Genomic DNA, 12,179 nt, shown 5'->3' with positions numbered 1-12,179 from the left:
CTGTATACATATCATGGAGGGAATTGTAGTCAAGTGTACCTGCTGTTTGATCTGAGAGAAGACAGATCCAGTATTATATATAGTAATAAGAGTAATATTAAATGCCTTTTCTTAATGTCCCATGACCATGCTATAGCTCAGGTGGTTAGTATTGTATTTGTATTTGTATTTATTGTAAGTTCAGGAGATCCAAAGATTGATATAGAACATGTCATAAAATAATATAGAGCATAAAATACATACACAAATATTACACAACAAGACAGTATAATGAATACAACAATAATAAAAATTATCTATTTAGATATTCATCCACAGTATAAAACTAATGATTATTCAAGAGATGCCTTAATACAACCTTAAATTATTGGATGCGTTCTTGATCTCTCTGGGCAGCTTATTGAATAGTTTTATACCCGAATAATAAACTTCTTTTTGATAAATAGTTAAATTAGCTTGAGGTAAATACAAAGCTTGTCTTTGTATAGTATCAATAGCATGAGAACCAATGTTTGATGGAAAAATAACTTTATTTTGCAATACAAATACTAGCAATGAAAATATATATTGTAATGCAAGTGATAAAATATTTAACTCTTTAAATATGTTTCTACACAGAACTCTATTGCCATATCCCAACATCACTCTGATAACCTTTTTTTGGGGAAGAAAAATAGTAGAACTATGAGATGAGTTCCCCCAAAAGATACCATAGTTCATTAAGGAGTGAAAAAAGAAATAATATATTACCTTTAAATCTGAAATAGATATATAATATTTCATATTTCTAATTATGTAACAAACCTTATTTAATTTTTTTACAAGTAAATCAATGTGATTCTTCCATATTAAGGCACTATCAACTATAACTCCCAAGAATTTAGTACTGAGGGTACTGTTGATAAACTTATTATTATCTTTTATTGTAAAAGTATCTAGCATTATTGTCTTAGTTTTGAATTGAATACAATGTTTCTTTTTAAAATTTAAAGATAATTTATTAATTCTAATCCATCCATTTAAGATTCCAATTTTTATAAGAATATTCCTGCTAAGATCATTTATATTAGAATTTGAAAATAAGATGCTAGTATCATCAGCAAAAATTATAGGTGTAGAAAATTCATTTAATATTTTAGGCAAGCTGCTTTAGTCAGCAGCACCCTATTGCAGCGGCCCAAGTTCGATAGCGAATCATGTTATTTGGAATTTATAGTAGACAAAGTGGCACTGGGGCAGGTTTTCTCTGAGTACTTAGTTCCCCTGCCAATTGTAATTTCACAAAGTTCTCCACAGTCATGACTCATCCTGTACATTGGTGCTATATTATCTCAATACTGACAGTGTCATTAAATAACAAACTTAAAAAAGTAATGCCTGTACATTTGTTCAAGATTAACAGTTTGGGGCAGACTCCCTCCATATCCCTGTTTCTTCTTGATTATGTAATACACCCTTTTCAGGAACACAGCCCATGAAATCTGGGACAATTGTAATAGCTGGAATTTTTTTTTATGTTACACATGGGGACACAGAAGGTTAAAATTCCACCCCATATATTGTGCATCCTTCATGTGTTCCCAGCATCTTATCCTTACACAGCAGCTATCCTATTTATAGCACTGTTTTACAAGTTTCTAGTAGTGGCCTGCCCAACATATATCTTCCATTTCTCTCACTTCTTTTGATCATAAAAAATAGCTTTGTACCATTTTATCCCCCTTTTAAAAGTATGGTCTCCATCATTGTCAAATTTGTATAATTTCAGGATGGTTGATGGCCATATCCAGGATTTTAGTGCTTTAAGTTCGTATATGCAGCAATTTACCCCTGACTGTTTTCTTCAGGCTGTGTCAGATTTCCACTTTCTCCTCTATATCTCAACAATGGATATGCTGCCCATGAAGGTTTGTGGAATGAGTAATGTTTACATGAGAGGTCTGACAAATAACTGAACTGTTTTTTTATATATATGTATTTATTTATTTATTTACTTCCTTACTTGTCACTAACTATAGTAAATGTGGTCACCTTCAAATTACTCTCCTTCTGATTTTAGTTGTGTTGCTTTGAACATCAGGTTGTTCAAAGTGAGCCCCTATCAGATTTTTAGTCTGGGATCTTGGAAAAGTCACTGGAGTCCAAATTAGGCAAGAACAGTTTTGGGACAGACTTTCTTCCACATTCTGATCTTTGGTTGTATCAGTCGCTCAGTTTTTCTCATATCATCGATAGAGTCAAAAGTATTTTTTTGCTGCTTTGGTCACTTTCCATATTTGGATCATTTCTTGAAGGTAGTGTCTTCTAGGATATGATGCTGTGTAATCTGGTAGAAGTTTATGGATGTTTTGGAGGAACATCAGTAAATATCTACCAGACTATGGCATCACATCCCACAAAACATTAATCTTCATGGTCACCATCATGAGAACCTCAAAGCTCAAATAATTCTTGAATTGTCAGAATATCAGTATCTTTTTTCTTATGCGATGTCCTTTCTTCTATCTTGAAATTGCTATACCCACATAGGAGCCTGTGTTCTGCTCATAGTTTCCCCTCCACAAACTTTCCGTCTTCAGTTTTGCCAATGTTAAGTTTCAATTCTGAAACTTTATCATCAAGTTTTTGACATTCATGCAAAACACTGCAGAAATAAAACACTTACTAGAACCAGTAAACAAACCAGACCCTAATGACAGATGTAAATCAAGAAAATCATATATTCATATTATCCACCATGCTCCAAATCACATATTGACAGTTGCTGCAAATAATGATCAGTCCAGTAATAAGTTGTCAGACCTTTTTATCATTGTTTTCTTAACCAGCTGATTAAGTGTTGATTACTCTGTTTGTGGATATATCTGCAGATTTATATGTTGTTCTTATTAGTTTCTAAAATTGTCCATTATGTTACACAGTTTACTTTATATTAAGCATCCATCTTCAAAACCTTTCTCCCTGTTACACTGTGCTGTACTACAGGGCATCCAGTTCATCTTACACTGGTGAACTAGAAATTTGTTGACACACCTTTCCACTGCGGGCTGCCAAATTGTACTTTGTCACCCAATGCTTGATGGCTTATCTTGATAGTCTGCATGTTTAACATTTAGTTGTCCTTGATGTATGTTCATAGATAGTTTGTAGTGTTGAACAGGAATTATTCATACACAGTCCCTTTATATAGCATTCTTCATGGAGGAAATGCTGTAGGCCAGTGGTTCTCAAACTTTTTACCTCTGAGCCCCCCCTGACAAGAGAAAATACTCTCAGGCCCCCCAGCCTGTTTTTTTTTATCAAAATAGAAGTCATGGTATGTTTGACGTTTTATTCAGTTTATTTTGTGTTTTTCTACATACTATTTAGCAGTTTTTTACTCAAAATTAAATGGCCACTCTTACTTCTTTAGCAATATTTAGCCTTGAACGATACTTTGACTTTATAGCTGCCAAAGCAGAAAAGCCTGTCTCGCATAAGTAAGTCGTTGCAAAAGGCATCAGGATCTTCAGTGCTTCTTGGCTCAAAGTTGGGAATTCCTTGCCAATATGTATCCAGAACTCCAACAAAGACAATTTCTTAAATTTACTTTTTAATGAAGTATCACTGGTGAGGTCGATGAGTTGTTCTTGCTCATTTACCTTCAGAGATGATGGCCCAGGAGCATTTTTGAATGGATTTTTAATCCAATTAAATTTTTCAAAATCATTGTAAAAGTATTTTTCAAAATGAACTTTCAACATTATGAGATGATCAAGTAGGCAGCTTTTTATGTCCATTGGAAGCACTGGATTATCAGTGTCTTGTACCATTGACACTAGAGTAGGGAACATGTCTAGTGTGTCACTTTCCATACTGTTTCTCCAGAGCTCAGATTTTCTCACGAATGCCTGCACTTTGTCATTCCAAGAAAGTACAGTTGCCTCATTCCCTTGAAGTGAAGTGTTGAGTATATTATCTCAACTATATCTGTGAGGTAAGCCATTTTCAATAAAAAATCCTTGTTGCTGAAACTTTCTGCCAGTGAGTGATTTTCCCCATTAAAAAAAACAGAACACCTCATGCCTCAGCTTAAACATTCTCTTTAATACCTTGCCTCTTGAAAGCCATCGAGCATCACTAAAAAACAACAGAGCAGTGTGTTCGGCACCCATTTCCTCACACAGCATTTTAAAAAGTCTAGACTTCAGAGCATTTCAGAGGATGCGGTTGCTGCCGAACTATCAACGCTGTCTCTGGCATACGCGTTTTATAATTGCCGGTAAAGAGAATAATTATTAGTTATTTTGAAATTCATGATAATTAAAGCCTGTACTCATCAAAAGTTTTTCTATATGTATTTTTATTTTTTGTTACTTTTCTAATTTATTTAGGGCAGTTTTAATTTGTATCTGTAGGAAAGTATGCTGCGCCCCCCTTTCAAGCCCTTAGCCCCCCCTGAGGGTCACGCCCCACAGTTTGAGAACCACTGCTGTAGGCAGTTTTGGAAGTATCCCGACAATACAGTGATGTGTAAAGCAACGATCACAATATTAGAATTAAATTATGTTCAGTGGGATCAGTGCTGGACAAAATGAAATCTTAAAAAGTATATGTTCTGACTAAAGAGAAACTCAGTATGAGTACTCAGTTAAAGCAAGTCTGAAGCAGTTATTTTGGTTAATCAGTGTGAGCTGTGGAAGAGCACAGCTTATATTGTTACAAATTTGCTAAAGTTACAGCCATAGAAAACTGCAGTAATACATAGTGTCGCGTGTTGTCTAAGTAACACAACAAATAACTTCACGCAGGTCTTGGATTTAGCGAATATGTTTATTGAACTCTCACTTTTACACATGCAAGTACAGTTATGACCACTTACAACGTCTGCAGACATTTCTTCTTCACTGTTATAATTACTTGCACCACTATCCTCAGTCAAATGTCTTGGTCCCTTGTCAAAGAACTCTTCTTGCTAGAGTCAAATACAGACTTAATTCAATTCAGTTGTCTCGATTCAGTTAACTGTCTGGTCTGAGTCTGACTTATCGTGGAAATGCATTATTCTCGCTGTTTTGACAATTCATTGCCATGGCTATTCCTACACAACGGTCTGTTGGTATTCCATTTGTCACTATGAGAACTCGACCATTTCCATGTATTCACTGTTGTGAAAATATGTGTTCCCATTGTAGCCATTGTGCACCAGCCTCCCTGGCATGAATGGAAAGCTAAAGTTCACGAGCATAGAGAGACTGGAAGTTCCACGGAGCTGCTCTGGACAAGCATGCTTAAAGGAGGGGGTGGATGAAAGAAAGGGAAGTACTGTTAGGCTGTTCAGGACGAACAGCCTTTAGAAGGGAGCAATGTGGTGTACTGCCAGGAATCCAGAATGGTTGATTTCCTAAGCAACGAATGACGTTCCAGCTACAACACTACAGTCGGAATGCATCCTTTGCTATACAGTGGCTAACAATCTAACAGTGGAGTTTCCACCGTCACACATGAATTGTTGGAAGCAGCGGCCGAGGTTAACCGATCGACATGGTATTCTTTATTGAGTCTGCGTGCAAGTTGTAAAAGTCCAGCTTTGATGGGACCATTCAGTCTCCCGTGTGGAGGCAGGGTCGAATACTTCCACCGTAGACCTGCAAGTCGTAGAAGGCAACGAAAAGGGAAGTCTCAAATCTGCGACAGTAAAATATGATCGCAAGTCCCAGAGGACTCAGACCCGAGAGTGACTGCACTGGCAAGGGCCAGCACCACTTGTAAATGACAGACCTGTCCTCTCGTCAGAGAGAGCGCCCCACATTATCAAACCTGCAACTGTCTGACAATAATAAAAATCTAGTCGTAAGCCCCAGGTGGGTGCTTTATTCCAAAACAGACTGGCCGATTGGTCGTCGGTCGTAACTTAAGACTCGACTCGACCAGTCAGTTTTAGAGTTCTTAGTGTACCTCCAACTAGAGCAGAAGCAATAAACATATTCGCTAAATCCGAAATCCACGTGAATTTATTTGCCGCGTTACATAAGCAACACGTGACAATATTATAGATATGTTCATTTGTGTTATAATATAATTTCTAGTGTAAAGTGCCTCCAGAATAGTTCTCAGTGTTTTCAATTTTGAGGTGATTAAGGTGCTTTGCAAAGGCTTTGCTGAAGCAGTTAGTCGCTGGCTTCCAACCGCAGCGGCCCGGTTTCAATCTGGTCAAGTGGGATTTGTGGTGGACAAAGTGGTGCTGGGGCGGGTTTTCTCTGAGTATTTCGGTTTCCCCTGCCAATCTTCATTCCACCAAATTCTCCATCATCATAATCACCCGGGTAGGCGATAATAGGCCAATCAGTGGCCACCGGGCCGAGTGGACCCAGTTGGACTCCACCCCCATTAAGCGAATTTAAAAAAAAAAAAGAGTGCTAAAGTGTAGGATTGACAGCATCTAGCACTCTGATTTGTAACTTTGGCGTGGACACCATGATTTTAAGATTCAGATTGCACATGCTGTTCATTGTGGGAGAGTGTATTGCCAAGAAAGATCCATTCTGTTTTGTCCAGTCACATTATTGTGAATATTATATCCATAACTTTTTTATACCACAAATAGATATGATATACTTTATTTAAGCTGGTTCACCCTTCCCATATTGTTCAAACCAAATGAATATGACTTACACATAAAATAAGCTTTTAACTTGACTGGAGACAATTTAACAGTACTGCAGGATTTGTTATGTAACATACCAGACCCAGCTGGATATTCACTAGATGGCCCTGTTGTTCCTTTTTAAACATCTAAGTTGTGACAGTATCTTTTAACAGACCTTGAAATAACAATATTTCAGCTATGTTTCTTTGTTACATGTTGCCTAAACTGTTGTTTCTTAGCAATGTTACAATGTGAATTATGTACTGAATATGACATAAACCACAAGAACAACTTGAAACCCTGTATTACAACGATGCTTCTAATTGTGGGCATTTGACAGGGGAAAGCAGCCAAAGTTTGCAAGTTTTTATAGTGGTTATGCTGATGAAAGCTGCAGAAAACTACATGGCTGGGGAAACTGAATACTGAATCAATAAATCAGTATGTTCCACAGGAGCTTTTTCCAATAAGAATAGAAATGTGTTGCAGCAAGGACTCGTACTACACCAAATAAACCTCTTAGATTCTTTGCAATTTAATATACAAACTTTTTCAGCTGGTGTGAATTAAAAATATCTGAAAGCAAATGCACATGAGAAATTATAAGGTTATTTAACCTTTAACTTTCCTAAGTATAATTTGTTCAGGTAGGACAGATTTGATACTTGCCTATACACAGCAGAATCTAATGAAATTTTTTGTCTTTTAGGATTATATGGGCCCCATTCTGGAAGCTGTTAGGACTCAAAATTCTGAGCAAGCACAAGATTGGTCCCATTCAGAACATTGGGCTACAGTTGAGCAATTGATTGCAGCAAGTTTATCATCTCCACCACAGTCACGCCCACAAAGTGTGGCATTTGCTGAAATGGTTGCAGCAGGTAGTGGGATGGGTCTTCTGACAGATAGCAGTGAAAGTGGGCTGGTTAGAGGAAATGACCAGGCAGTTACTAGCCAGGCAGACCCTGGCCCACTCTGGACCTGTCCACACTGCACATACCTTAACTCCCCAGAGCTTGTCAGCTGTGAGATGTGTAGCCTGCCAAGATAGACCAGTAGACTTCGTCACCTGTACGTCTAACTGGTTTGGAAAATAAGAAGAAATATTGTATTCACTCATGTGTAATCCTAATTACACTCTTAATTATTTTATACTAGCAGATGTTGCAGAATAGTCATAACCTTTTTCTTCTTTCCCAAAAATTTGAATTAATATTTGAAAATAGTATATAGCACTGCAGTTGGATTTGGAAAATGTACCAAATTATGAAACTAATATATGAAATTTAATTGATGTTAGGTATGCAGGAGTGAATGCAGTATGTCATTGACTAGCACGGTGATTGATCTCTATGCAATTTACTGGGCTTGAGATGTAGTATGCTAACATGAAATCATTTTGAGTCCAGGTGAGTTGATTTATGGATACTCAGTCAAGATATTTTGTTCTCACAAAATGCTTTCATACACCAGTCCAGGATTTAAGGCACCAGATAGCCCTTGGCCTTCATTTAATTGAAGGAGACTGGATAAGGACATGTTGAAAAATATATAGGCTGATAACTGTTACATTGTCATACCACTGTGATGAGACAGTACAAACATTCTTTTCAAAAATGTTTTTGTTTGTTAATATTTACATTGGTCTTAGCTGTATTGACCACTTCCTGCCTCATGCACTGAATTGTGGTCTAGGGGTCAGAGAAAAACAGTAATGTGCTTACAGTGTGTAATGTTTCATGCTGTAACTTCTCAACGTTAAATACTGTACTAGGTATGATATTGCAGTGTATTTTTAGAACTGGCCCTTCCTATGTCTGACTCATTACACATGTTAATTACTCATAAGTTCTGCTTGGCTGCATGACCCTTCCACCCCTCCAATCTTGGCCATTTACAGTGACAGAAGGTTCCAAAAAGATCGGTATTCTTTAGTGTTCAAGTTGCAGTTAGGTTCACAAGCATCATCACTGAAGAAACTGTTGACCAAGGATCTTTGTTAACAGTAAGTGATTTGACTGTCAGATGTTTTACAATTTTCAAATGATGTGTATAGGAGTGATTTGCATATTGAGGCCATGACAGTTGTTAGTTTTCAGTTATATACCACAGACAATGCTCAGAATGGTGCATTTATTAATGAACAGCAAATTTCTTTAAAATAAATGGTTCACATATATCTTCTACTATGTACTTATAACTGACATATTTTGGAAAGTTAGTTATTCTGTTATGTTGGTAAATTTTCCATTTTCTTTTAGATTCCATGGTACTAGAAAATGGAATGTTACTGATATACATTGTATAAATGATCTGAAACATTGCTGTGTTTGATGCTTCTTCTAATTGTAATTTATGAGAATTATTGTATTTTGTTGAACATTTTCTTCTCATAAAATGTGGTCAGAATATGATATTTCAGTTTCCCATCATTATGTAATGCATATTAAATTGTTTGGTTGCAGTAATTCAGTGTATTATTTATTTAGTATTATTAGTGGACTGATTTAAATCTTTTAATAGTTGAACCACGAATCATCACTATCCCATTAATGCTTAAACAACATTATGTTTCCATTAAACTAACTACTGTATCATCACCACTGATTGCAGAGCATTCTGCATTTCTGATCTTCCTTATCCACTGTCCCCCAGACAGCCTATTAACATGCAGTAGGATTTTGGATGTAACATCACATCCACAGATAACTCTTTTCAGCTCTTCATGGACATTTTTCTTCTGTCTTTAAAGAAGCTGTTTTATATATATATATATGATCTGGGATATTGCTTTATTCACTGGAAATGTATGAATATTGCTTACCAAAGCATGTGATTAGGGGAACAGTGCTGGAAATGTTGGTGACTAGATTTAAAAAGGTCAAGAATTGTCATTGAATTCTGGGGTATCTGGTAAATCTGCTGCATAGATTGATGTATTCTATCTGCTGTTGGTGTACTGCATAACAATACACATTCATAATTTCATACTTCCATCAGTCACAGAAATTTAAAATGCATTAGGGAAAGAAGAAAAATGGGAGGCAACAAGAACAAGTTTTTGTTGGTTAGACTATTAACATGAAACTTTGTTTTTCTTATGTCACTGACAAATTAACTAGGTATCTTTTGATACTGTTTGCAGATATGTTAAGAACATGGTTGTTGTAGTGTGTGTCTGAAGTTAAACAGTGAAATGATTCAAAATTTGTTCCTGTGGTAGCAAATGGACTTCAATTCTGTACTGATGTAGAATATGACTGATTCATTACATTTATTTAGAAATCACAATGTGACTGTAAAGAACATTCTTTTGTCATGTTGAATAGAAGAAAGCAGTCTTCTGGGATTTGGCACCGTGTATATGTGGTGTTAACCAACGTTTCGGAGGAACGTATCGCCCCCATCTTCAGGGTAGAAGAAAAAGTATAAGAATTCTGCAAGCGACAACACCGTGAGAAACGGTAAAGCATCTCACGGTGTTGTCGCTTGCAGAATTCTTATACTTTTTCTTCTACCCTGAAGATGGGGGCGATACGTTCCTCCGAAACGTCGGTTAACACCACATATACACGGTGCCAAATCCCAGAAGACTGCTTTCTTCATAGTCACCGCCGTGAAAGCCTCAAATCTTACATGTTGAATAGAGTTTGATTTCCATTTGAGCATTGATTATGGCATCTGATTGTCTACAATGTGTGAAATACTATTTATTGATTGGTAAGTTCATTATCACTATGTCAGATGGCTTTTCATTTCCATTTGAACATCATTTTATTGTGTACGGTGTGTAAAAATAATTATTTTTTGAGTGATATACTTTTTATGTCTCTTTGATTCTACTCATATTGCACAATTCCATTCAGATGGAGTCAAATTTGCAAGTGGGAGCCACAATTTGAAAAGTGAAATTTACTAAATAATATATGGAGTCGGGATACCTCAGTTGGTATTGATAGGCTATGGGCTGGACAGCCAGGGTACTGTTCCTGGCTGGGGAAAGATTTTTTGTCATCCCTGTAGCATCAAGACAAGCTCTGGGGCCCACTCAGCCTCTTATCCAATAGGTGCTGGTAAAGCGGCCAGAGCATGAAGCCGACCACTCACCTCTCTCTAGTACCAAGGTCACAAATGTGGAGCTATACCTCCACTCCCTCATATCTCTTCATGGCATAGTGCTTATTAATTAAGCACAGGGACAACGCTTATGTTTTTACCTTTTATTAAATAATAAATTCAGACATTTCCTTAAATATGCAGTCATAAAACTTGTGCACCCACATACATTTTTGTATGGAATCATATATCTGCTCATACACCAAAATGAAACTTTTAATGCTTATGCTTGGTTTGCTCAAAAGACTAAGTATGTATGAGTCAAAACTTGTCAGAACGAGAAAAATTATCTCAGTATAGAAATAAAAGTGTCTTCAGTCTTTCAGAAACCTATCAAAATATCAGTCTTGATAGCAACATCATAACTGTTACATGATACAGTAGTTAGTTAGTTAGTTAGTTATTGGAGAGGGTGGGTTTCCCCATGCACTTAGACCTGTATTGGTCCATTGTGCTTCCCTCTATGATTTCTACCAGTCTCTATATCCTACCGGTATTGGTGCTTACCATCAGTCCCGCCCAGCCAGCGAGACCGGCTCTACTAGCTGAGAGGTATCTATAATGCTTCCCCCATCTACCAGAGGTATTAGAGACTGCTGTTGGGCGGGAAATGTCCGTAATTTGGCTCAGTGACCTCCTTTGGAGATATGAGGTTCTTTTACATGCTGTAAAGCTACGACATGGGACCCACGGCTTAAAGTCCCTCCCGGAGGACTTGTTTCCTGAATTTTTTCCGCCCTTAAAAATTCGACGACCGCCGCCGGGTATTTGAACCTGCGTACTACGAGTCATGAGGTGGGAACATTACCTCTAGACTACGGAGGCCGCTTACATGATACTGTAACATAATTACAATACTTGAGTGTGCAGCAAAGGTTTCTTCAAATTCAGTATTTCATAAGCTACAGTAATCAGTTTTCATACAAAACTTTACATTATTCTCTAAGTCACTCATGGTTATCTTAGCAAAAGCATTCTACTCATTAGAGTACAGATAACAGCAGTCTCATAATGCCAGGTCCTTTTTTCAAAATACAACTTCATTTATTTTGGAAATATGATTCTAAACAATACTTTCTGAAACATAAATCAGCAATAACTGTTATATTTTATCCTCTCTAATTAAAAGAACAGATCAGCTACAACAAACAACGATATTTTGCAAAACTTCTATGTTAATACTTTCTGTGAGGAAAAATTATCTGTGATGATCAAGATTCATTTGGATGGAAAGATGATATAGTGTACTAGGATTTTCAGAAATGTTTAATATGCCCAAATATATAACATGTGAATCTACCATTAATTTAATTCCAGACATGAAAGTTTCAGTGAAAATGCCACCAATTAATTTAAATGTATATTGCCCCATATTTTAATGCTTCTTAATTTTTAGGACTCATCTTGACAGTAAAACAATAAACGGTAATTCTCA

The 12,179-nt window shown here is 36.6% G+C and overlaps 1 protein-coding gene across 1 annotated transcript in view; it reads left to right on the top strand.

The window, feature by feature from the left end:
• The window catches only part of LOC111873272 (nuclear protein localization protein 4 homolog), a 64,689-nt gene extending 56,532 nt beyond the window's left edge, over window positions 1–8,157 (top strand). The window contains exons 11-12 of the mRNA XM_023867839.1: window positions 1,769–1,907; window positions 7,338–8,157. Of these exons, the coding sequence (XP_023723607.1) occupies window positions 1,769–1,907; window positions 7,338–7,679 (481 nt within the window). The 3' untranslated portion in view covers window positions 7,680–8,157. The remainder of the gene's footprint in view (window positions 1–1,768; window positions 1,908–7,337) is intronic.
• The last annotated feature ends 4,022 nt before the right edge of the window (window positions 8,158–12,179 follow it).

Source organism: Cryptotermes secundus, unplaced genomic scaffold (assembly GCF_002891405.2).
Source record: "Cryptotermes secundus unplaced genomic scaffold, Csec_1.0 scaffold131, whole genome shotgun sequence".
Taxonomy (NCBI): Eukaryota; Metazoa; Arthropoda; class Insecta; order Blattodea; family Kalotermitidae; genus Cryptotermes; species Cryptotermes secundus.
Note: the sequence above shows the minus strand (reverse complement) of the source record. Positions and strands in the feature narration are given on the sequence as shown.